The sequence below is a fragment of the Mauremys reevesii genome, linkage group 22, assembly GCF_016161935.1.
Source record: "Mauremys reevesii isolate NIE-2019 linkage group 22, ASM1616193v1, whole genome shotgun sequence".
NCBI classification, from domain to species: Eukaryota; Metazoa; Chordata; order Testudines; family Geoemydidae; genus Mauremys; species Mauremys reevesii.
Genome location: NC_052644.1, coordinates 1,887,653 through 1,913,941, shown reverse-complemented (window position 1 = coordinate 1,913,941; position 26,289 = coordinate 1,887,653). Strand labels below are relative to the sequence as shown.

At 52.0% G+C, this 26,289-nt stretch overlaps 1 protein-coding gene across 1 annotated transcript; it reads right to left on the bottom strand.

Annotated features, from left to right (window-relative positions):
* Positions 1 to 811: 811 nt before the first annotated feature.
* On the bottom strand, positions 812 to 25,443 carry HNRNPUL1 (heterogeneous nuclear ribonucleoprotein U like 1). Its single transcript, XM_039510881.1, has 15 exons — positions 25,095 to 25,443; positions 22,726 to 22,860; positions 21,600 to 21,906; positions 20,494 to 20,567; positions 19,450 to 19,589; positions 16,692 to 16,791; positions 16,058 to 16,170; positions 14,250 to 14,516; positions 13,171 to 13,293; positions 12,180 to 12,308; positions 6,195 to 6,363; positions 5,166 to 5,504; positions 4,267 to 4,487; positions 3,127 to 3,291; positions 812 to 1,747 (listed from the first exon to the last, which is right to left on the bottom strand). Exons 1-15 carry the CDS (start codon positions 25,441 to 25,443, stop codon positions 1,631 to 1,633), a joined length of 2,748 nt encoding a protein of 915 aa, XP_039366815.1. The 3' UTR covers positions 812 to 1,630.
* Between the last annotated feature and the right edge of the window lie 846 nt (positions 25,444 to 26,289).

Below are 26,289 nucleotides of genomic sequence, written 5' to 3'. Positions count from 1 at the left end.
AGGCTCTTGGCAGAGCAGCTGTGCAACAAACCCAGGCCTCACTCCACGGCTGAGCTGCACAGCTTGGGTGGTCATTTACCCCAGTGGCAAGAGGCCAAGAGAAAACTAGAACACTGCACTGGTAGGTGACAAAACAAGTAGGGTGGTGGTGAATTGAGCCTCTGGTGTCCAAAAGCACTGGGTGGCTTTTACTGAAGGATTTGAAAAGGGATGCAAATCAATTTAAAATTCCTGGGCAACACCAACTGGGGATCTGGCCCCATATTTTAAGAGAAAGAGAGAGACCCTTACCTATTAAAAACAAGGACACTTACAAATCTAGTTAACTTTCCCCCATTTATGCCACTTAGGCTTAGTGAAATGCAAACTAGGTAATGAACAGATGTGTCAAATTTCACATTAGCTTATAAACAAGCCAAGGAGATGGAGCTAATCAATTTCTCTCTCTTTGGGAAACACAGCCAGGGAAGATGCCTTCTTGAAAAAACAAACTTTCTTGGAAAAAGCTTTTTCCAAAACTCTCCCTGGATACATCTCTGAGTGACATTACGGTTTTGTAAAGAGCTGCTTTGAAAAGACACTTTTCATGCATAAATCAGCTGAAGTGTTCCTCTGATTGAAGTTTAGATGGTTTAGCAGCAGCTAGTACACAAGAGCTGTGGCAGACAGATAATGGGATCCATTAGCTATACACTGCCTGCTATTTTCCATAAAGTGGAGGCTTAGGATGGGACATGTTAACGATCAAACGGATTTTTTTTTAACCCCCCCAGGGGATTTATGAAAGGGGGGAAAGAAAAACACCAAGACATTAAAGTTCAATATTCACTCTTTCTCCAAATACAAAAAGCTGTTACAATTCAACTCAAAACAAAGCATGTGCAAAGTTACAGAAACTTAGACATTGTATAAAAAGTTACACATTTAAGATGGTTTCTTTTATTTCTCACCTGGATTGAGCAAATAAATTGTTATCTTGATGAAATATTAACAGCTGCTGACCCACGGTAAAAAGTTACATAAAATCTAAAAAAAAGCATAATTACCATAAAACAGCCATCTCCCCTCCCTCTTTATTTATTTTTAAAACCTTTTGCAGAATAGATGAATAAAACACCCCCAGGAAAGTTTGACATTGAACTGCAGTGAAGTCTTGGAAGCTTGGCAGTTCTCACTAGCACAATTGTCTAGCGTAGGGGAGAAGGGAGAAGGCTATCAGGGGCCAGAGCTGGCCCTTCGCTACTGTAGATTTTAGACAAGGAGAGTCCTGGCCTGGGAGTACAGTACCTAGAACAGGGGAGCTGGTTAAGATCCTACCATTTTTAGAGTCAAAAAATAGAAAGGAGGAGATGGTTTTAAACACATGGAGAGAAATAATGCAACTTTCTTATAGGGTAGGAAGAAGGGAGCATGCCATTGTCTGTCGAGAGTGTACAAGGAAACGCATTCATCGTCAAAACTACAGAGAGAAAACAAGGGGCGGAGGTGCCACTTCCCTTGCCTGTTTCCAAAGATGATCAGGAACCGCTCTGACGGAGCCGCTGAGTGAAACGCGGAGGTTTCCGAGGGGCTGCAGGCCGCTCCCAGAGAAAGACGCGGGGGTGTGATCTCCTTCCTTCCTGCTGGGCCTTCACTGAGTGCTGGAGCCTCCCTGGGAGCTGCCGGAATAGCTCCCGTAGTCGTAGCTGCCGTAATATGGAGGCCACTGGCTCTGGTTCTGATAGTACTGGCTCCACTGCTGGGCGTACTGGGGGGAGACGACAGAGTTAGTGCTGGGCAGTGTGCCCGTGAGGCAGGCAGCCCCCAGCCCCTTTTAATGCCAGGAACCAGGCCGTGTTTGTCCCGGGGATTTGCCCATTTCAGACACAAGACCAGGGTTTTCACGACTCTACCTAGTGAGGGTATGGCCCAGTGGTTAGAGCACTGACTGGGTGACTAGGCAAGTCCCTTCTTACCTCTGCTAGCCATGGAGACAGCCAGACTGACTTCCTTTAGCCAGTGCTTTGAGATCCGCTACGTGCTAGGGAAGAGCTGTTCTTATTCTCCACTACGCAACGTGACTAACTTGTGTTGCATGTCGGTCTCTCCCGGGGGAAGCGGGCAGTGGAGCGTTTTGACAGGGACTTTCTACAGATCTGCGCTGCTGTCTTTCTATGGCAGAGGCAGGTTGGAGAAGCGTGCCCGGCACTGGGAGTGGAAGGGTTGATCCTTAGTCCTTGGGGTGTTTGTTCCCCAGTCTGGGAACGCACCAAGGACGCGCTCTCTTCTGCACCGAAGGGCTCACCCTGATGGCAGAGCCCCGCGCCGCGCCCAAGGAGAGGCGTCGCTGACCAACCTCTTCGTCCTGGAGCTGCAGGCTCTGAGATGTGCTCTGCAGAGGTGGCATCCGCAGCACCAGCGCTCTGGCCTTTGAGACTGGCACTCCCTCTGGCATGCATAGGGCTGAGAGCCCAGAGGGGCCTGGCCTTCAGCTGCTGCTGCAATACTCCGCTCCACAGCAATGAAGCCTGCGTGCAGCGTGGCCATCCCGTTGTAAGGTGGGATCTGTAGGGGTGCTGCTTAGCACCGCCCAGGAGTGCGGTAAAGTCCATTGAGTCACAGAGCACCTTCGCCCGGCCACGGGCCTCAGGACTCATCTCTCTGGGGCAGACCCCCTTGGGTTTAGATTATCTTCTGTGAAGTACAATTAGCATGCACATGCTCTAAATGACTAGCCAGAGCACCAGGGCATCTCGCATGGATCCTCAGGCACCAGGAAGGAGTTTGGGAAGCCGACAGATCAGTATCGACGCTGATTTCTACAATCAGCTTCGAGACAGAATTACAGCCTAGGACGACTGCTGCTGGAAGTCACCTGCCTGAGCTCTCCCGGGGACACCGCAAACATCGCACTGATCCTCAACTTCTCCGCTAACCGCAAGGAGGCGAAGAGCAGTTCTGCGACTGGCCCACGCTCACAGCAAATCAGCCAGAGCCAGGGTGAAACCTGGAAACTTCCTTCCCCCAGTCCTAGGCATGGGCCACTCCTCCTTCCCTACAAGCATCAATTCGTCCTACGGTCAGATACACCCTTAGCTTACCCTCTGGCCAGGTCATCGCTTGGCCGAGAGCCCGTCTCCCACCTACCTGTTGGTATTGGTTGTAGTTCTGCTGATTGTAGGTCTGTGCTGTCGGTGGTGGAGGCTGGGTGTAGCTTTGGCTATAACCGGTGTAGCTTCCATAGTTGTAGCTGGGAGTGTACCCTCCTCCTTGGGTGTAGCTTGCCTGGGTGTAGGGCTGAGGGTAACTTGGCTGTAACGAAAGGCACAGGACTGTTACTGTGCGGCATGGTTCTCTGACAACCATTCCCAGGTGCTCTCCGTGCTGCCCAGCAGCAGCATCCTACAGGGAATGGGTGAACTGCTGAGCTGCCCTGCGGTGAACGGGCAGGAAACATTCCCCCCGGGCAGGCTCAGGGTGACCCCAGCATGCGCCCATTCTCTTTGTGGGGACTGTGCAGTCACGGCCGCCCGCTGGAGAAGCCAGGGAAGAGAGAGCAGAACCAGCCAAGAAAGGAAAATGTCAATTTCACTCCAGGGGGAAAAATGAAAACTTCAGGTGAAATCCAGAAGGGGCCGTTCCTGAGCTGCAGTCCCACCATGGTTCCGGCCCAGCCTGACAATTGCAGGATTCACGCAGGCCGGTCAGCCAGCCTCCCCCAGAGCCCCCGCCACGCCCACAACTTCTCTGACTTTTGACGTCTCAAAATGAAAAGAGTTTTCACATTTCTGGGGTCTCCCCCCATTGAAAAAAACCTTCCTTTTTACCCCCCCTGAGAAAAGGGGGAAGTGGTAAAAACAAGAGGCGTCCGGGGAGCATTTCACTTCCTGCTTTCAGCAACTAGAAAAATGTGGGGGAAAGTTGAGAGGGAAACCCAACTTCTCCGAGATAGTCCCAAAGCTGGTGTTTTGGGAGGGGGGCCCAAGATGGAAACGTTCGCTTTGGAGGCTCTATGGAAAGGGGGTGGGATGCAGGTTCTCCAGCATGGCCTGTGCACATTCCTGCTCCTGGGATGCGCCACCTCCAAGAACTGCAGCTTAATGACCTTCCTTTCTCTGGCCAGCCAAACACAGAGCAGCACCCAAGCACCCCCCCAAGCCTGCTCCACTGGTATGATCCTTCCTGGGGAGAGGCTGAGAGAAAGCAACAAGCCAGCCATGACCGGCGTCGGCCAGGTGGGTGGGGAAGGTGCCCAGAGCCCCTGGGACCGAGGGCGGGTTCTCTGACCTGCTGCTGCTGCTGCTGCTGCTGCTGACTGTAGCTGCTGCTGGGGGTGCTGCTGGGGGCAGGGGGGGTGCTGCTGGGAGGCTTGTAGCTACTCTGGTTGCGAGCGGGGCTGTAGCTGCTCTGCGGCTGGGTGTTCCGGCTGTAGCTGCCCCGGGGGCTGGAGTTGTTGTCTCTGGTGCCGCTTGTCCAGCGATTCTGGGTGTAGCTGCCCCGGTTGAAGCCTGGCAGAGAAAGCAGGGGCTGTCAACAGGAATCTCCCCTACACCCAAGAGGAACACGTCTCACTGATAAACCCTTGTGGCTGTTTATGCGATGGGGCTCAGCACCCGAAAACCACCCCTCAGGGCAGTTCTTCAAAGGCAGCACAGCCCACTCTCCCCGAGGAGTGAGGATCAGACCCCCTCGCACCTAAAGGCTTTGATGAGGACCCCTGCCATTGGGCTGGGGGCTGCACAGACACCCACAAGACTGTCCCCTCCCCCTGGTCTCAGCACAGATCCCCCCAGAGACTGACCCGCCTGCATTGTACTGGTGGGGTTGCAAAGATCCTGATCCAGCCTGCCTCCCCCTCCACAGGGTATGGGGCTGCACAGACAGACACTCCCTGCCCCAAAGAGTTTACAGTCTCACTAGACAAGGGATGGGTGCAAGGATCAGCACCCCATGCTGCGCAGATGGGACGTGAGCCCCTAAGCCCCGCGGGCACCTTGGAGACCCCATCCTCCGAGTGCTGCCCGGGAGCACACAGGCGCTCTGTGGCAAAGCTGGCAACCAAACTCAGCTCTCCACAGGACCCGGCTCCGGCCGCCGCGTCGGCCTAGCTCCGTGCTCAGACTTCCCCCACCAACAGCTCTGACCCTGGGCTCTGGAGCGCGGGCGGGGAACAGGTGAGACTCTACCTCCTCCTCCTCCGCCACTGCCACCACTTCCTCCGCTGCCTCCTCCCCCGCCGCCCCGGAAGCCGCCTCCGCTGCCCCCTCGGTTCTGGAAGCCGCCGCGATTGCCTCCTTGCGGGCCGCTGCCCCCCCCGCGGTTGTCGAAGCGCTGGAAGCCGCCCCCGCGGCCCCGGAAGCCGCCTCCGCCGCCGCCCCGGTTGTCGAAGCGTTTCTCCGGCGGGGGCCCGGCTTTCTTGCCCTCCTCGTTGTACTGCTTCACCAGTGTCTCCGCCTCGTCCCGCTGCAGCTCGATGTAGATCACCGCGTCCAGGAAGTCGCCAGCCTCCGGCAGCGTGAAGTTGGCTGGATTGCGGGCCCGGCGAGAGGGCAAAGGGGAGAAGAAAAGAGACGTGAGTTAGGCGGCAGAAGCCTGGCAGGGGGACAAAGGCTGCCGTGCACGGGAGCCCAGCCTTGCGCCACGGCGTCGGACCACCAGAAAGGAGGCGAGAGACAGGAAGGGAAGAGACACCATAAACCACAAAAATGATGTAAGCATGATGTCATCCCCTCCCCAGCCAATGACGGGGAGAGACACACTCTGGTCTCCACTGCATCCAAATACCAGTCACCTCTCCTGCCCCCTTGTGTCCAGCTGCGAGAAATGCAGCCACAGAGGAACCAGACAGTCACTTTCATCTGGACAGAATCATGATCTCGGGGGAAAGGGTTTTTTCCTGTTGTTGTGGGAGAGGAAAGAAACAACCCCCAGCCTTGCTCTGATTATTGGTTTCTGGGAGGATAACATGAAACATACATAACATTTTCCCCACTGGAACAAAGTCAGCTTGGGTTTATAGCATCTCTTGTTAAGCACGGGGGAAGAACAGATGGAAGATGACGACAAGTGAGACAAAAGGAAGGGAGGACAGAAGATCAATCTCAGGGTCAGCATTTCAAACCAAAAATGAATCTCTTTCCAGCTATTAAACAACACAACAGGTGTTTCGGCCGCGTGTGGTTTGTGGATCGGTTTGTTCATTTCTAGGATCCTACCTTTCATTTCTAACACTGCATGATCTGGCACATCCTTCCCCTCCTCATCAGTGCGCTTTATTGTTCGATCTTTTAAATCCTCATCCGTGGGACAAATTACAATGGCCTTGCGTTGGAAACCTTCAAAAGGACGCATTTTTCGTCTCTGGGCAGATCCATAAACATTTGTCTAGCAATGGTGACAAAGAAGAGGCAAAAACTGTTCATTATTTGGCGTTCTCCTTTCCCACAGAGCATTGTGGCCTGCAATGGTGAAAGACGACATGGTTCCCCCAGCCCCGTGCATGTAGATGGTTGTGAAGTACCCTGGACAGCTAACCTACCTTTTTAGGCACAGAAGCTGGGGATGGGGGTGGTGTTAGAACACCCACATTTGGTACTTTCTGCGATTCAAATGAGATCTTTCATTGCTTCGCTCCCCAAAGAGAGAACCATGAAGACGAGGGTTTGTGCTTTGCTTTCTTTAGAAACAAGCGAGTGATTTACACTTTAAGTGGGAAGCTGGACAGGTTAAATGCAAACCTGTGAACTGAAAGGAATGTTTGTGTGTGACTCATGGGAATTCAGTGTTAATGTTTAAGCACCTGAGATCTAGGTGCGACTTTGACTTCCCTTGTGCCCCTCATTTTCCCCGTCTAAACTGGGGTTAACCCCTGTATCACAAGGCTGGCTAGGAGTATTCAACTGATTTTAAATCTTTTTAGAGATTAAAATGTTATTTTGGGGACAGAAGGAGCGATTCCATTTCACTGGACACTGGCAAGGCCTCAGCTGCGGGACTGTCCTGTACTTTTGAGCATCCTGCTTTAAGAAAGACGTGGACAATCTGGAGAAAATCCAGAGAACAAAAATAAGAGGTTTAGAAAATATGACCTATGAGGAAAGGCTGAACGAATTGGGCTGTTTTGTCTAACGAGAAGGTTGGGGGGGAGGCAGAGGGGGTATGGGACATGGTCACAGGTTGTTGTAAGGAAGACGCTGGCAATCAATCATACTCCATGCCCCTCGAGGATGGGACAAGAAGTGTAATTGGCTTAATTTGTAGCAAGGGAGATCCAGGTTAGATATTAGTGAAAACTTTCGAACTCGAAGGATAGTTTAGGCCCGGAACAGGTGACCTAGGGAGGTTGTGGAATCCCTGTCACTGGAGGTGTTTTAAAGAAAAAACATCTGTCAAGGATGGTCTAGGTTTGCTTAAACCTACATCAGCTGGAGATGGGGGATTGACTCTTGAGATCCCTTCCAGCTCCATGTTTCTTTTATTCTACTCCGTGACAGTGCAGACCAGATGCTAGACACATCCCTTCCCCCCAGCTTGTTTTCACCAACTGGATTCTCTGCCATGACTGCCGAGGAGCGGGAAAGATTCACGCTCCTGCAGGCTGGCTGTTTTAAGAATGACAGAGGAAGTGAAGGGGAGAATAGAAACAGGCGCATTACACAGGAATCAGAGGCTGGTGATGGAGGCAGCTTTGAGCCATCTAACCCAGCAATCTAACAGCTAGACTGCCCAGCTGCTAGGATTCTTCCAGCTGCATGGGGGTCTCCCGGATGAGCTCGGACGTTACCACGGTCTCTTGTATTGCGGTGGGGTAGCTTCATCAAATACCTTCTCTCACTTATGCTGTTTTAAGGGAGGACCCTAACCGATGCTTTCTTCCCTGGGAGGACGGCCATGACAGCGGGGTACCACTCAGTACACAGGCATCTCGGATTCAAAGGTGGGATCAAATAAAACTGGGAAACTGAAGCCTCAGGTTTTAACTTTATTCCTATTAAAAACTGACATTTAGGTGGACTTCAACCTATGGCTTTGTTAAGCCAAAATCATTTCGCTCTCATTGGTTTAATGAGACTATTTGTTACATGTTTGTCACAAAGCACATTTCCCACCACAATAGCTGGATTTGCTTTGAGCCTCAGTTTTAGTTCTAATATAAAATGGGATTAACCATCTCCTCCTCGGGGATCTCACACGCTACATTAACACTCTGTCTGAGGTGTACAATGGTTTTCAACAGACAGATACCAGTCTTGATTGCTGTCATGCAAGTATCTAGTCGGTTAAAATTCCCCAGGTGATTAAGATCTTCACGACAGGCCAGTTAAACCCAGAGGTATGTGCGTCGCTGAAACACTGATGCTTCCGTTTCCTTCAGCATCTATTGTACGTGCTCAAGGGTGGTGATGAGCTAGAAATAACATTTCACACAAGTGCCCGTCCCAGACCGGGCCCAACTGCTCCCAAAGCGGGAGAGAATATCCACAGCCGGAAAAACCTCTGCAGCTACTGCTACAGCAGACAGCCAAGGTAAGGACACAGAACACTGCAGCAAAACAGCGTCAGCTCACAGCCAGACCAGCACGCTGTTCCCCGGCCCTGCCGAAGCGGAGCATCTAGCAAGCCAGTGCATGACATTCACAACCACTCCGGCTTCGCACGGCACGGCCACCTCCCGCCCTCGGCAGACTAACAGAGCTGGAGCCAGCGGGAGCCTAGGCCGCAGGTACTAAACACGTTCCAAGTTCTTGGCATCCTCTCAAGGCCGAGTGGCACCTAAAGCGAAGCTCTCACCCCCTGCTGTCAGCTCCAGGCAGCGAGGTTACTCCTCAGCACTCCAGAGGAGGTCCAGGCCTACCTGATGGCCCAGCAGAAAGGGCAAAGCCCACCCCCTCGACTGAGGGGAGGGCCACAGAACTGGGGATCGACAAAGGAAAGAGCGAGGTCTGAGGTGCAAAAGGGGACCCTGAGGCCACGGCTCAGCAAGGGGAGGGACTGACACAGCACACAGCCTCCTTGCTGCTCTCCCTGGTCCCCAGGAAATGAGCTGATGCCAGCAGCACGGCAAGCGGCATATCCCTCAAACACAACACGGGCTGGTACAATACTGAGCCCCACGGGGCGCAGCCTGGAGAACACCTGATGCTCAGCGTGAACCAGGGCTTTGGAGCTGTGCTCCGGCTCCGCTCCAGCTCCAGGCAAAAACCTGCAGCTCCACTGCTCCGGAGCTGCTCCGCGCTCCAGCTCCGGGCTCTGCTCCAAAGCCCTGGTGTGAATACCCAGGAACCCAGATACCTGGCTTCACTTCCTATCTGGGGATTTGCCTCCGCCACCCCATGCTCTGCTGATCACCTTGCAGGAGGCAGGGTGACAGCTGCGAATGGCCCGAGGTCAGTCACAAGCAGGGGTGCGGAGACTGGTTTTAAGCCAATCACAGAGACCTGTTTGCCCTTAAATCCGAGCAATGCAGCCGAGAATCTCTGCTCCCTGAGGACTCAGCTCTGTCCATTAACTGGTTACCTTTCAGGGCCCAGGGCTTCAGGTCTTACTCATGCTTTTGGAGCGAGGTTTTCCAGATGGTCTGGGGATCCCACTCTCCGCACAATGCACTAGATCTAGCCATGGAAGTTGGGTTTCAATGATTTGGGCCAGATCCTCCCTTGGTGTGAAGCAGCGAGCTCCATCAGCATCTAGTGAGCGGCACTGTTCTACACCTGAGGACCTGCCCTAAATCTTTCACATGGCTACTGTACCGCTCACTGGAATTCCAACGAAATAAACCTCAGCAACACATTCATCCTCAGAGCACGGACGCTCCCTTCCCTTAGCTGTATCTTTGCCCCCCGGCAGGGCACGCACGACGCCAGCACGGCCCAAAGGAAGGCTAGCTCACACTCAAAGCCAGTCGGCTTGGCCAGCCAGATTTCTGGCAAACTTTTGGCTGGCTGCAGCTTGGACTGTGCTTCCACCAGCTCGCCGAAGTCGGCACATAGCTGGACGTCTCCCCTAACTTCCGCAAGAAGCGTGATAATGGGCCATGTTGTTTTCTCAGAGCCAGTCTGTTACCACGGTGCAACGGGGCCCTGTGCTAACCACGGCACGGAGCCCACCCAGAGGCTCTAGCCATATATACGCAGCGAGGAGCCCACGACACTTTCAGCAAAATACACAACACCCTTTGGGATGGAAAAGCACAAAATGTCCCAAAACAACAGCGCAATATTGTGGGGGGACCGTTACCAGTTTCAGATCATTGTGGTTGTTGTATATGGCAAACTGATGCAACTCACAGCCATTTAGCAAGTAGGGCACCTTCAAATGTTAACAGCCAAGGCTTCTCAGCTACTGCCAGACACCCCGGAAGTTTTACAGAGCGAACACAGCAAATAGAGATCTTGGCAGCTTTCCTGAATCCTCCGTCATTAAAGGTTTTAAAAAAAATATTAAACTCTCATCTACATGATAGATACACAGTCAATTTGTAAACACACTTCTGCAAAGGAGTTTGCCTTGAAGCGCAGCAGCTTACATAAAATCACAGCGTCCGTACAGAAATGCGTAGCAGCTTACTGAAAGGCGTTTACATGGACAATCTTTTTGGCTTTGTTCTTCAGATACAAGAAGGTCAGAAACCACCTCTTTGCAGTTTTACAGCTAAAACAGGTCAGTCACTAACACTTCATCTTATTTAAACCTTGCAAAAAGCTACAACCCGAGAAAACAGACGGACAAAGCCTGAGAAGCATATGCCAAACCTAGAGTTGCCAAAAGAGTAAAAGATCTTGGACCATAACAGAGTTCACAGACGATGCTGTTATAGTCTAAACTCCATACTGAGCTGCCTAAACATTTTAGAATCAACAGCAGCGGAGGAAAAATATTCTCTCTTCATCATGAAAGCAGCCAGCTGTATTGGAAACATGCTTAAACCCCTAACACAATCTCAACCTCTCGCTGCATTCACCTCTGTATCATATTAAAACTGGCAGGAGCTAATTCCAAATCTTCCAGACACCCACACGCTCACAACTCTCCAGTCCCAAGCGGGGAAGACACTTCCTCACCCCACATACGATCGACAGTTTGCTTGGCACCCAGATCTCACCTGTAGGCTCAAGGCAAATTTAATCAACATTATACAAGGAGAGTACCAGGGTTCGGAATTTTAGATGGATGAAGCAAAGTAAGATCTCATTTGTGCACCTTTTAAGCCAAACTGGGTATTCATTCGTTTTTTTAAATCCTCAGACACGTATCCTACATTTCAGGGTTATTGTTCAGGTTCAGGGTTCAATATACAGAACTGACAGACGTGTGTGGGTCAGTTACACGTATGCCCTAGTTAACAGGGATAGACTAAACCGAGTGCTGCCATCAAATACGGCTAGCGCCGATGTGTCTTAATAAAGGGAAGACACTAAATGCTATCCGCATCCTCTGATCTCTGAGACAACCGCATCAGCGGTAGGATTAGAGAACAGTGTCTTCCTATGGCCACCCTGCCTTTAAGCCTTAACCCAAAGCAAGGGTTTGCATTCAGGGTGCTGACCGGGAACCCCACATGGGCACATAATGAGCCACACGGATTGCCGGGAAAGCTACCAGCTGGATGAAGAAGATCCAGAGCTGCTGGGCTCTTCAGAACAGGGTTCTTTCAAAGCCTCCTAGGGGAATGAGATGCTCAATTCCCATTAAAGTTAAAGGGCTTTGAAAATGCAGCCATGAGGTTTAAGCCTGCACGTGTAACGGGAGGGAAGTCTGGTTTCCTGTAACCCTGAGCGATGCCAGCCTGGCTTCTCAGGACACCCATCCCAACAAAGGACAACAAACTACTCACCAGTGGTACTTACGGCTCCCTAGGGCACTCTAGGAAACGTCCAGAGACCACCACTTACCTTAGCCTATCTTCCCTGACCTGAAAAGCCAGGCCCCTTAGCTGGATACACTTTAAACAGAACAATCAACGTAGTTCCAAGAGAACTGCGCGCGGTTAAGCTAAGGGGGCGCTTCCTATGACTCCCCATGGAATGTCTGAACCCTCATTTCTCTGGGAAGCCCTTTACAATGGGAGTTTTCCGTCAGCCCCAGACATACAACAGGGGATATGTATGTGCACATGGTTAACACTTCTGCAGTGCACCGGGTAAGCCTGGTCCCGCGCACAGGCGGACGCCAGGGAGGTGGCTGGGTGAAGGACTCTGTACCTGATCCAGGATGTAGTTGCGTTTCTTCCGGGCGGCGATCTGGATCAGGCGGTTCAGGCACTGCGTCGCTTGCTGGATGAGGACGTCCCAGCGGCCCGCATAGTTGCGCTGGCGGCGAAGTCCCATCACCTTGAAGGAAAATACAATACAGGATTACAGTGCGGGGTCTGCGAACTGCGGCAGGGGTGGGATCCTCAGCACCTCATGTGGTAGTATTGGGAGTAGGGTCTAATGGTTACAGCACAAGATGAAATCAGGACTCCTGGGTTCCATTCTCTGCTCTGGGAGGGGAGTGGGGTTTAGTGGTTAGAGCAGGGGGCTGGGAGCCAGGATTTCTTGGGATTATTTTCTGAGTTGTGGCAATGACCCCGGGGAAAGCCAATTACTTTCGACAGATCATTTCTCTAATTTACATAATGACGACAATACCCATTTTGCTGTGCAGGACGTATAGGTCAACTCGTGTATGAACCACTTAAAGGTTCTTGAATGAAACGAGCGAACGATCTGCTCTAAGAAAAGGCTGAGTCGGGACCAGGAGTAAGAAAGGTGTAGCGCTCCCCCGTCACGTCTAATACAAGAGTGACTGCTTTCCAACGGAACAGTCCCCTCTGATCATCGAAAGAGGAGCAATCCGCAGCAGTGGGAGACTTAGCTATTGACGAGGGCTCAGATTCATAGACTCTAGGACTGGAAGGGACCTCGAGAGGTCATCGAGTCCAGTCCCCTGCCCTCATGGCAGGACCAAATACTGTCTAGACCATCCCTGATAGACATTTATCTAACCTACTCTTAAATATCTCCAGAGATGGAGATTCCACAACCTCCCTAGGCAGTTTATGCCAGTGTTTAACTACCCTGACAGTTAGGAACTTTTTCCTCATCTCCAACCTAAACCTCCCTTGCTGCAGTTTAAGCCCATTGCTTCTTGTTCTAGCCTTAGAGGCTAAGGTGAACACGTTTTCTCCCACTTTCTTATGACACTTCTTACCCTCATCTTATCCATGATGGCGTTTGTTCCCAGAATGTTGTATTTCTTCGCTGGATTGGCCGCCGCATGTTTTATGGCCCACGTGGTCTTGCCAGCAGCAGGTAACCCCACCATCATGAGGATCTGAAACACACACACAGAGCGTCAGCTATTGCAACAACACGGAGCGCTTTGTCCTTTCCACGCACTAAGTGCAAGACCCCCTCTGACGCAGACAGACACTCCCTCTCACACGGGGCAAACCGAGGCAGGGGAGTGACTTTACTCAAGGTCATGCAATGACTTTTGATTCCCAGTTTGGCACCATAACCACAAGCCCATGCTACTTTCCCCCCTCCTATCTGTCCATCCAGGCATTCAGAGCGTGCTCATCACCGGGGTATCTGAGGTGCTGCAGCTGCCACGCACCAAGAGAGCTGCTCTGAGCCTGGTTTAGAACCCCAGAGCTCCTGATTCCCAGCCGTGTGCTCAGACAGCTACACCGTGCTGGAGAATCGTCATTCCTCCAGCTGACCAGAGCTGTGGTGCCTTTAAAACAAGGCAACGTTTACTAAAAACCAACACACCTGCTTCTCTCCCTTCTAGTGGCGCAACAGAATTACCACTGGACGAGATGCACACTAGCCCGAGGAACTCACTGAATCCAAGGGTTAGCAGAACTGAGAGCAGGACTGGAGATTTATATGGAGAATGAGAACAGCAATTTAAACAAGACCGGTGGATGGAATCTAAAGCCTCCGGCCCCCCACTAGAGTTTCCTGCCCCAAGTTCTGAAGTAGCAGATACTGGCCATTGGAGGCAGGATATTGGGGGAGATGGACCCCAGCTCAGATCTTTGGTCACAGGAACTGCAGGCAGTAAAAAGCCACCACACGCTGTCCTCCTCCAAACACCCTCTGCTCTTCCCCTCTGCCCAGGAGACACTCGATGGTAGGCAGCTGGCGTGCTGTTTGGTGCTGCTATCACGCTGACGGGAACGGTTCACTGTTAGCCCCAGCTGTCTCTAGCCTTACCCTCGGATTGTAAGTGCCTCGTGGCAGGAAGCGAGTGGATTATACAGCGCAATGCAAAACACCCACCTCACACTCTGCTTTACTCTTTGGTCCTATGGTCCCACGGATGCGCTCGGCCAGCGGAACGTGCTGAATGAAGGTGAAGCCTGGGGGGACGGGGAAGTAGGTGTCTTCCCGCTGCCCAAAGTTGAACTCGATGGCGCAGTTCTTCACCAGGACGTGCGGGAAGAGCGCCTGGCCGCCCAGCGCTTCCTTTCGTGCCCGATAAGCCACGCCCAGCCACTTCCCGTTCTTCATGAAGGACATCTCCACCTCCTCCCCACACTCAAAGTCCTAGTTACAGGGGAAGAGAATCAGTGCAAATGCAGGGCCAGGGAGAGGGACAAACAGAGCTAGTTACTGGCTGAACAACACACCCTGGGGCACTATGCAAACGTGTTAACATCCCAGCCCCCCACTGAGACAGCATCCCCAGTGTCCTGGGGAAGATCCTGCCGCTGCTGGCCCCGGCTCTGAGCTGATTGCTAGCACAGCGCTGGCAAGGTAACCTGCTCCAAGGTCAGCCAGCACAGAGTGAGCAACTGACAGCTCCAGCGTGGAAGCCCAGTGCCGAGGGAGTCTGAGTAACTGTCAGGTGCTTTCTGACTCCGCCCCCAACTGAACTAGTGTGTGACTGGACATCCAGGAGGGCAGGAAGGTGGATGTGCGGAGATGCGAATTCCCAGCACAACTTTGCAAGGAAACCCTCCCCTATAGCAGAGGGCTCTCCCCTACCACCACCTACGTTAACACTCCTGGGGGCGAACGCAGCAGCGAGCTCGGTGTCATATCTGACGCTACCTGCCCCGTCAGTATCTCAGGGTTTTAAGCTGCTTCTCTTCCTGTGGGGATCTTGCAGAGGGGACAGAGGAAGGGGGCTGACTTCACAGTGAAAATGACCAGACACAGAGCGCAGTCAAACGCACAAAGCAAACAGTCTGGAAGCAGAACGTGAAGCTCCTCTCTAAGCACTCAGTTACAGTCTCAGGAGTGGGCAAAACGCGCCAGCCAGAAGCTCCCTCTAGTGCAGGGGTTGGCAGCCTTTCAGAAGTGCTGTGCTGAGTCTTCATTTAGTCACTCTGATTTAAGGTTTCCCGTGCCAGTCATACATGTTAACGTTTTCAGAAGGTCTCTTTCTATAAGTCTATAATATAGAACTAAACTATTGTTGTACGTAAAGTAAATACTTTTTTTTCAAAATGTTTAAGAAGCTTCATTTAAAATTAATTAAAATGCAGAGGCCCCTGGACCAGTGGCCAGGACCCGGGCAGTGTGAGTGCCACTGAAAATCAGCTCACGTGCCGCCTTTGGCATGCGTGCCATAGGTTGCCTACCCCTGCTCTAGTGCCTGGACCACGGGCAGAAGCAAACTCCTAGAGACCCAGTCCTTTATCTCCTGCTCACTGGTCTTAGATCCCGAGGGCGCAGATTCAACCCGGCCACGGTTACACAGACACGGTCAGGGAGCCACCCCATAACAGTGGCAGCGGCTGAATGACCCGGCTACATCTGGAGCAAACCAAGAGCTGTAGAAAATACCCCTGTGAGCAGTTAGTGAGGTGCTGGCAGGGTACATTGTATTTAAGCATATCACTGTAGAGGAGGGAAGGGGGTGGGGTTGCTGCAGTGGCTCAGAAAGATTGAGCAGAGACTATGGAAATGAAGTGACTGAATACACTTTAAAGAGCGGCTCTGGGGCTGCGGCTGGTGGAATGCTCGGCCAGCAGGTCGGTTTCCACGCCAGGACGCGCTGGAAGTGATGCCTACAGGAGTGGATGGGGGGCACTGGCAGCACAAGGGAGCGTCCCCTCAAATCAGCGAGAGCCCATACTCACAACAAGGCAGGCGATGACGTCGTTCTCCGAGAACGTTTCGCCGTAGTTCTCGAATTTGCAGCTGCTGGATTTCTTCCCGGTGCCTCCGTAACCGTAGGAAAAGGGCTCTTCCCCTGAAGAGAGAGTCCAAGGGGCTCGCTTGGTCACGGCCAATTCAAACATAGGGTTGCACACGCCACTTCCTTAACCGAAGGCTAATGGAAAGGGTACAGGCCCTGCCCTGCCCTCTCAGGGTTACTGCCAGCCCTGGCTAGCTGCACATGGCTACAACACTCCCAGCTTCACAGCCCTGTTTCAGAGGAGAGAGAAGAGTCTCTGGGGCTAGGGCATTTTCAGTGGACGGAAAGGGCTAAGCCAGCCCCATCTCTGAGCAAGCCACCCCCTAACACTGGCAGCGGCGGAATGACCCGGCTACGTCTGGAGCAACCCAAGAGCTGAAGAAAATACCTTCGTAAGCAGTTAGTGAGGGATTGGCAGGGTACAGGCCTCCCACCCCATATAGGGACACGAGCACCTGGGTGATTAACCTGGGCGATTAGTGACAGCAAAGACGTTACAAACATTTCAGTGCATCACACAAGTAACACGATGTGTCTATTTGGCATCGCATCTGAAAAGCTGCAGCAGCCCTTACCTAACTGAGTGCTGCAAGAGTCCAGGGACCAGCCAATGCGCACGACGTGAGGATCGGGTTCTGTGGAAGGAAGGTGTTTTACAGAGATTTCTTCATTGATCTGGGGACAGAAAACAAGATTGAAATGACCTTCACGCCCAGACAACCGGAGGGTTCACAAAAAACCTTTTACATTTTAAAGTCAACGCCTGGAGTGGTCTGTGCAAGAACCAGGGACAGACACTTCAGAGAAGTAAATTACCAGCCTGACAACCCTGTCTCATCTAGAGCCATGCAGTAAAACGTGGCCCCAAATTCAGGGTCTGTAAAAATCAGGGTTTCCACAAAGTTGGGGGGAGGGAGAGCTCAGTGGTTTGAGCATTGGCCTGCTCAACCCAGGGTTGAGAGTTCAATCCTTGAGGGGGCCATTTGGGGATTGGTCCTGCTTTGAGCAGGGTGTTGGACTAGATGACCTCCTAAGGTCCCTTCCAACCCTAATAATCTATGATTCTAAGAGTAACAACTTTTAATCAATGGTTGCCCCAGAGCATCTGCAATGGGGTCAGTGAACCATTGTGCTAGTACGCGGTTTCTCCAGCCATGGGTTGCGACCCCCAAGGCACTGAATGTTTAATTACAATCCAAAGCAAAGAAAATCTCACCCACGCCCCACACTCTGTGACTTTTCAAGGTAATGTGTTCTGGGTCAAGCCCCTCTAAACACTAAAACGTGGGGCTGGAAGGGACCTCAAGAGGACATCTAGTCCAGCCCCACACCAGTATATCTAGAATCGTTGTCACGGACACTCTTATGGTAAATGCAATGGGTGTGTGTGTGAAAACTGACTTAGAATAAAGGGTTGTGGATGTGAAAAGACTGAAAAACGAGGTACGAGTACACCAGAGCCTAAGAGTAAAACAGAAATGAACGAGAAACTGACGAGGCTATTTTCACAGCCCAAGCTGAGAGAAGCACAAGATGAAATGCTGAAAGCTTTCTAAAAGCTGTGGGTTTGTTGCATAACATTGGAGAGGAAATTTGAACCCACCTTAGTGCCGCAGTAAGTAACATTTTGCAATTGTACTTTTAAAAAAAAGCTTCATAACTCTCTCAGCTCTGGGAGAAGTTCCTATTAGCCGCGTCTGTAAGGTGAAGCAACGCTCAGTGCTGTCAGTGGCAGAGCTGAGATTAAAACCCAGGTGTCCTAGCTCCTTGTACTCATGATCTCTTCCCCAGATTTCTGTTAAGAAGCTTTAACAGACCACAGCTGAGAGAGGCCAGCAGCCTGGATTACTGGAAAGAATTCTCTGTGTTACACGAAGCAGCACTAAGGAACTGGCTAAAGGCATGACTTGAGTTAAGCTGACGTTTGTAAGTTTCCTGTTTACTAATTGGAAGTTTTCTGCCCAGCTCCAGACTGTGTGACAAATGGGGGGACCATGCTGTGTGTTACTGCTAAGACTCATGAAATCAGCTACCAAGGATGACGGGAAAGGACACCTCCCTGTAGGTAACTGGGCCAGGTGTTTTCCTCCTGTTTCAATTCCCCAATCCCAGTGCAGATGGTTTGGCCTGACAGATCGCACACAACGTTCCCGAGTGAGTGTGGGGAGGTACGGGTGCATGCACAGCTCTTCTGGGGAAGATTCTTGTTTCCCGCTGCAACCAGTTTTAGAGGTTTTTGCTTCCAGCTGTGTAGAGTGTAACTACGCAGAGCCCGGAAGTGAAAAGAGAGCTCTGCTACAGAAGTGCTCTGGTAGCCCAATCAACCAGGGGTCAGACTGGAAAGCACCAAAGCTTTCCCACAATCCAAAGGCTGTCCACTTATGACCCAAAACAAGAGGCCAGACTGGACAGGTCTTCAGACAACCATCCCTCCCCATGCACACATGCTATGATCTGCAGTGAAACAGTCAGCACTGACATTCAGTGCATCATCACTAGGCATCAGAGTTAACATCAAGCCGAAATGAACGAAGACTGTCATCTCTTTAAAGCTACTGCTTCAGGCTCCCTGCCCACGTCTGAAGACTGCCCTGCACTGATTTACATTTTAGTCATGTTAAGTGCTAAGCAACTTGCACTTTAATTTTTTTTTTTTTTTTTTAGAAACTTTAAAAAATGAAGCTATAGATTCAGGAGGACAAGATACAGCTACCAGGGAAAGAATCCAAGGCCACCAAGCCATTGCAAGCTGACCCAATTGACCTCTGCCTGAGGGATACGGCTAGACTGAAGTCACTAGCCCCACAACAGGAGTGGAGGGATTTCGGTCTGACCATCTTACAAAGGAAGCCAACTTTGCTGATTATGCCACTTGCGAGGAAAAAAGAGGGTTTGCCGCTTCAGCTGATAAAAAAGAAGATTTAACGGTCACCATCGGTAAATTGGGCACCTCCACGGAAAAAGGAGACCCAGGTTAAAGGACAGACATTCCTCTCTAACCGGAAGGAGGTGAATTAAATCTGTGTTGTTACTCCACTGTCCCTATCTCTGCTCAGGAGGAAGGCTACGGAGGCGGCAATGAAAACAGGCATGCAGTGTACACGTGGAGATTATGATTCCATCTTACTCTTTCCCCTTGGTGAAGCTGGATATTCAGACGAGTTGTTAGGAACCTACTTGCTGTTAGTCCTATTCATGGCTAAGCCCTGGTTCCTGCTGGAAATGCTCCCCAATCCAGCTCTCTTTCCCCACTGGAAGATCCCTAGCACATGAAATGTGAAGTTACCATTCATGGTGACTTACACGTTGCTAGCGGCAGCACGCTGCTCTTACCTTCATCTCGTAGCAGACTCGCCCTTGCCTCACGCCGTAGGTAGCTCGGGCACCTGACCACAAATAAGCGAAGCCTTCTATGGTCAGCGGGTAGCCGCTGTATCGGTCCCTGGCTACTTTGAAATGCAAGTCGCAATTATCTAGAGGACAAGGAGGTCTGGTTGTTAACTGGAACAATATGGAGGTGATCAGTGCACTAGATTGGCTAAGAACCGCACGCCACCTCCTATGCCTACAGCCCCTTGCACAATGAGATTTTAGGCATTACCATAATACAGTAAATGCCCTGTTCTTGGTGTTCCCCGGCTCCCCGACCTGCCGGTCTCTCTCATCCACCTGTTACACCTTGTCTTGGCGCAAGGAGCAGCTTGGGTTACAAATTGTGTGGGGCAGGAACCACCTTTGCAGCATGCCTAGCACAGCTGGGCCTTTCAGTTCAATTCCCAGCTCCGGCACAAGTTGTTTTGTCTCTCTCCACCTCAGCTCCCGTCCGTAAGACAGGGATAATGGAAGGGCCTGTCCCTATCTTGCACCCTCGCCTCACTGGACTGGCGGGGGGATCAATACACTGCAGAACGTGAGACGCTCAGGTACTACCATGATAGGGTCCAGATAAGGACAAGAGAGATGATGACATCTCCGGGGGCTGAAAAATAAACAAGGGAGCAGGAAAGACCTGCAGTCAGACGTAAAACCTGTGTTCATTAACACTTTTAAATTAAAACAGGAAGGAATTCGGGGAAGTCCTCAGACTACATGATCCCAGCTGTCCCTTCTGGCCTTGGACTCTATGAATTCCAATGCGTAAGCACTACAGAGAAAGGCAGTCTTTGTTAAAGGCACATTAGCCCTGCCCCCCAGTTATGGGGAGAGAAAGCTGCCAGTATATCTCTGGGCCCCCATGAGAGTCCTCCTGTCAAACCAGAGAAGTCTAGTCTTGCTGTCCTGGATAATTTTCAAGTTGAGAAGAGGCAGGAAGGAGACCACCATATACAGGTATTTGGGGTGCAGGGTGCCACCATTTTCTGCCCCCCCTGCACTCACATGTATCAATGGCCACTAGCGTCTCATCAAACTCTTCTTCATCGTCTTCTGCAGGAGGCTGAGGCGATCGGCCCCTAGAGCAAAAACACCAAAGGCACCAACGTGACTCATGTGTCAAGCAGCAAGGCAGAACTCTGGGGACAAAGAGCAGGAAGGAAGCCTGGAGGGATTTCAGAACTGTCAGACTTTCGCTGGGACAGAACCGTATGGATTTGCAGCCAGAGACTCCTACTAGAAAAGCAAAGGTGAAGAGGCTCTCCGGGAACGCTGGACAGTGACCCTTTTCCCCACCAGGTTTTCATCACGGGATGTTACCTTAGGCCCTGCATCTGGTAGAGTTATTGACCCTGTTAAGAACTATTTGTAACAAACCTCCAGAGCAGAATGGTGAAACTGACACTTGCCAATAACCACACAAGCTGCGGGGAACACAGAACCAGACCTGTTCTTAAAACACACATGAACTCTGACTAAGACTGGATGGAAAAAATTTCATACGGACAATCACTTTCTTAAATACAGGCAGGCTTGGCAGAACTGGATTGTTATTGTTTATCATTTTGACGGATAATATAGTTGCTTTTAACTTTTTTACGTATTTAAATTTTCACAGTTGAAGGAAATTCTGGAGGGTCAGACAACAGGGGCCTCAGACAATGATTATTTAATAACAGCAGACACAGAGATTCAAAAAGTTAAAGCTTTTATAAAGTTATGCCTTTATCGTCAAAATATACCCAAGAAACAACCCGAAATCAAACGAGTACGTTCTCAAGCAGCGTTTTCCTCACTTTGCCCATCTTGATTATCACTGGACCTTTCTCTGCCCGTCTGTGTTCAATGAAACTGATCTTTACCAACTTTTATTGATAAAAATCAAATCCTATCAAGCCTAAATACAAGGGAGAACCTGCCACAAAGCAGGAAGAGCCAAAAGCTCTAAGAGGAGATACCACCTTATCATTCTTATTTCGACAGACACAAGTTACGCTCCCAGCTCCTTCTAAACTCAGCTTCTAGGACTCTCCTTAGCTCCTGGCCCAGGAATAAATGTCTTTAACTGCCATAAATCGGAGACTCACCCAGGTTTCCCTCCGTGAGCTCACCTCTTATCTTCCCGGTGTTCGTAATACCCTCGCCCTCGCTGTTCTTCATAAGGTCTCTTGCGGCCCTGTGGCTGCTGCTGTCTGGGCTGAGATGGATCAGGTGCATTGTAGCCAGAGGGGGGCGCATTGTAGCCAGGAGTGGGGGCGCTGTAGCCAGAGCTGGGGGCACCGTAACTGGAGGTGTTGTAGCCAGAGGAGGGTGCATTGTAGCTAGGGGCGTTGTAGCCAGGAGCCGGCATGTTATAGCCAGGAGCAGGCATGTTATAGCCAGGAGCTGGTTCTTCTTGCTTTACTTCCGTCTTCATCTCTGCATTCAAAACAGGCAGAGAGATTAAAATATTCCAGTCACCCATGACAAGACATGCCTTTACTGAGAGCTGCTCAATGCTAACAACCCCACCACCCCTCCCCAGGCTATTTTTGCAATGATAATTCATCCTTTTCCCCCAGTGTGATTAAAAGGGATTAGTTTACAGGGCTCCATTTTTTCCCTATTCCTAATCGCATGTTCAGGACCAGTCCTTGGCAGGATACTGGTCCCAAATTATTTCTAGCCCTATTAGGCTGCAAAATACTGCAACCTTGGGGGATGACAGTAAGCAAGCCGGGGATCAGAGAGATGTCATTTTAAGGTCCGATGTCTTGTGATCTTTTTGGCAGCAATACATTCAGCTGTTGTACCCCAGTGGGAATCAAAATCACAGCTTTTCTGGGGGATGCAGAAATTGTTTCTAGCCTTGAACAACCACAAAACGCTGGACCATAAATGCACCACTGATCTATAGCTAGGGTTTTGGAGAGCTGTCTAAGAACAGGCTATTTCAAGTCTCAGGCGTCAGATCAGTGTAGCTTCCGTCCCTCGACGTTGCCTTTTGAGTGCTTGTCAGACTGAAACCAGTTCTTTGATCACACTACACAATGGGGCAATACAACTGCAAACCCCTATCAAAGCCTTACTAGCATGGGGAAGGGAGGGGAAGAGAACCACAGAAAGCTTCCTTCTTCTGGTAGGGACTGATCCACCAGCAAAGGAGAGTGACTTAAGGCAGTAATTACATGCCCATTCGTTATAATCTTACTTTTCAAAGAGTTTTGCTGACAAGGCCGACTTTAAAATGAACGTTACCTGAGTGTAAGACCGGACGCTCGTGGTCTAGAGATCTCCTCTCGTACTTGGATTCGTTCTCCTGTTTAATATTGCAGTGCTCGAAGGACTGATAACCCTGGGGGTCATTCTGATGAGTATTGTTGTCGACACCATCTTCAAATAGAAACAGGCATTAAGACTGTTACTTACAACGGACTAACTAGAATGTGCAGAGGAAAACGGAGCTTCAGCATTTTATCAGCAGGGAATTGGTCCCTGCACCTTTTGGGACCTACGCACTGAAGACTAACAGGCCTGGCACCCAGCACTCTCAGAAAGCTATCAGGAAGGCAAAGAAGCCAACCACTTGTTCACTGCAAAAAAGGCGTGTGTTTCAGTCACAAAACTTTTCCAATGGAAACAATCCAGTTTCCACTAACAACAACAAAACCCTGAAATCCCAGAGTAAGGTGAGTCTCCTAACCAACACTCCAGCAAACAATGACAGACACAACACTTCCCACATGCGCAGTATTGACCTGCGACCCTCATGTCTAGCCATGTAACCAGCAGGACTGATAACTTGCGATTTACTTTCCAAGATCCACAAAAAGCAAAAGTGAAAGTGGCAAGGAAGGCACCACAAACTTCCAGGGGAAATGCAGAACAGCCAATTTTGGTGATCTGCTCAGAGGCCATCAAACAAATTCAGCAATGATATAGCAAGAGCATCTCAGTGCAGAACCTAAGCAAACCAGTGTCCTCTAGTGAAATATTGCCCAGAGGCTCATTCCCTTTCACAGCATGATGAGGTATCTTAGCAAGTTACACGGAAATACCGCATGCCAGATCAGCACAGAACCTGTACAAGATGCACCATTATTAAGGATAAAAGTATGCCTCAAAGGGCCGTTAGCAAGCAAACAAGCTGCCCAGGGAGACATGCTTGCAGGCACCAGAGATTTAGGGAGCCTTCCTGCGCGTGGTTTGAAGTGTAATATGGTAAGACGACTAGCAAGTCCAGACCCATACATACGCCCAATGCAGAACCCCTGAGGGGCAGTTCAGTTTCTGTCTTTTAAATTCAGCCTGTTGTATAAAACAGAACTGATCAAATATATTACCCAGACATCTGCGCACTTGCACATGTAGCTCCCCCAGCCGGACAGTCGCACCAGGCCATTAGGCCAGCAAAATGCAGTGGAGACGCTGCTCTACAGCACCTGCCAACACCAATTCTACGACGAAAGCAGACCCTAACCCCCGGTGAATGGGGGGAAGCTGACAGAAGTCGAGATGGGCTGGCAGGATTCCCATCTGCCAAAATCAATCAACAAGAAAACAAAATGAGGAACTACTCTGGCAAGGAGCTGACCCCGCTCTGGACCAAAATAAAACCAATCACGTAGTGCAACAAATAAGCACCCGCAGCTGGCAGAAGGATGCAACGTTTCCTCATTAGGGGCACGGAGGTCTATCGGGTAGATCTACACACACTTTCTAGGCCTACACCCCCCACCTCAGTACAAGATGGGTGGGACTTGCTCGTTGTGTCAGAGGTGGGACTAGAACCCAGGAGTCCCGACTTGCTGTCGCCATGGCCCCTGCTCTAACCCCTAGGCCACACGCCCCGGGGCTGGGTTAGTACATCACGCCTGCCAAGGGGGACGCCCCTCGTGACAAGAGGAGCCCGGGGAGAACATGCGTGGTCCCAACAGCCGCGGTGGAGACGCCTGGCCCACTGCGGAGACCAAACCAAGGCCTGATGCAGCTCTCCTGGCTGTGACCTCAGGTGACACCGGTGGGCAGAGCTGACGCCAGTCTCACCAGTGCGATGAGACGTAGGGGCCTCGATGTGCCCCCGGTGAGGTCCCCTGGGGACAGGGTGACCAAATGTCCCAATTTCTGGGTCTTTTTCTTATATAGGCTCCTATTACCACCACTCCCCCCCCTGATTATTGACACTTGATGTCTGGTCACCCTCCCCGGGGACTTCAGTAACCGGCTGTCCGCACCCGACAGCGATGCCATCAGCGTGGGCAGGCCCTGGACACGGGGTGCCTGTTACCCCATCAACCCCCAGCCCCACCACGTTACCCCACCATGTTACCCGCCGACCCCCAGCCCCCACGTTACCGCCGGCCCCACATCCCCCAGACCACCACGTTACCCCGCCGTCCCCCGGCCCCCACATCACCCCACCAACCCCACCGACCCCCTGGACCACCATGTTACCCCGCCAACCCCTGCATCACCCCGGTGACCCCCGTTACCCCCGAACCCCGCATAACCCCCTCCCCGCCACCACGTTACCCCGCCGACCCCCCGCATCACCCCCGACTCCCCACGTTACTCCGCCGACCCCCGCCCCAGCCCGCGGGGAGCGGGCCGGGCCGGCCGTTGCTGACGCTCGGGCAGCGCGGGGAGGAGGCGCGACACTCGGGTGAGGGCGGGGGGGCCTCCCCGCCGGGACCCCCTCCCCGCGCCGCGCCGCGCCCCGCCCCTCACAGTGTCCGTCGGGCGCCTGGTCCCCGCCGTCGGCCCCGGGCCCCGCCCGCCGGCCTCCTCGGCCTCCAGCGCCGCCTGCAGCCGCTCGGCCAGCTCGGCCTTCAGCCCGCGCGTGTCCAGGCCGCGGCGGCCCAGCTCCTCCTTCAGCTCGTTCACCCGCAGCCGCCGCACGTCCATGGCGCCGCGCGCGCCCCGGCCCCGCTCGCAGCCCCGCGCTGGGCCCGGCCCGCGGCTCAAAATGGCCGCCATCGCCCTCCTCCCGGCCCGCGCCGCGCCGCCGTGCCACGGGGGCGCCGATTGGCCGGGCGCGCCGCGCCGCGATGGGAGGCCGCTTCTCATTGGGTAACAGCCTCCCCGCTCCTCTCTCCTCCCTCGTCGCCCGTCTCCCGCTCACGCTCAGTTTGTGAGGGGAGCTCCCATTGGCCAAAGGTAGCGACGGCGTTGCAACAGGACTTGCCATTGGCGGGAGGCCGCTTCCCGTGTGAGTCAATCAAACAGAGCCTCGAAGGCGTGAAGGATGAGCTTGATGGACAGCTGAAAGGGTGGGGGTCAGACCGCCTATGGGCCAATCACAACGGCCCCCCATATTTCCTGTTGAGTGTCTCATTGGCTGAGCCCTGGGTTTGTTTGTTTTCTGTGCATTTCCCATTCGCTGAGCCTGAGAGGGAGGGTGTGAGCTTGTCTGCCATTGGCTGACCCCGGGGGATATTTTGTTTATTTGTAGAAGGGATTATTTTATTAGTGCATGTCCCATTGGCTAAGCCCAGGGTGGGAGTGTTGCAGGTGCATTTCCCATTGGCTGGGCCCCAGGGAGGGGATTGTAGGTGCATTTCCCATTGGCTGGGCCCCAGGGAGGGGATTGTAGGTGCATTTCCCATTGGCTGAGCCCGGGGGTGGTGGTATTTATTGTTAGTGCATTTCCCATTGGCCGAGCCCTGGGGGATTTATTCTTAGTGCATTTCCCATTGGCCGAGCCTGGGTGGATTTATTCTTAGTGCATTTCCCATTGGCTGAGCCCCAGGGGGATTTATTGTTAGTGCATTTCCCATTGGCCGAGCCCTGGGTGGATTAATTCTTAGTGCATTTCCCATTGGC

Bases quoted from the DNA above. Each gene is read 5' to 3' on its own strand.
- HNRNPUL1 (XM_039510881.1), bottom strand. From the start codon at position 25,443: ATGGCGGCCATTTTGAGCCGCGGGCCGGGCCCAGCGCGGGGCTGCGAG. The intron at 16,171-16,691 runs GTAAGGGCTGCT...CTCTCTCTTCAG, and splicing joins CTCTTGCAGCACTCAGTTAG to GGGAAGAGCCCTTTTCCTAC. The intron at 12,309-13,170 runs GTAAGAAGTGTC...TTTTCCTTCAAG, and splicing joins CCATCATGGATAAGATGAGG to GTGATGGGACTTCGCCGCCA.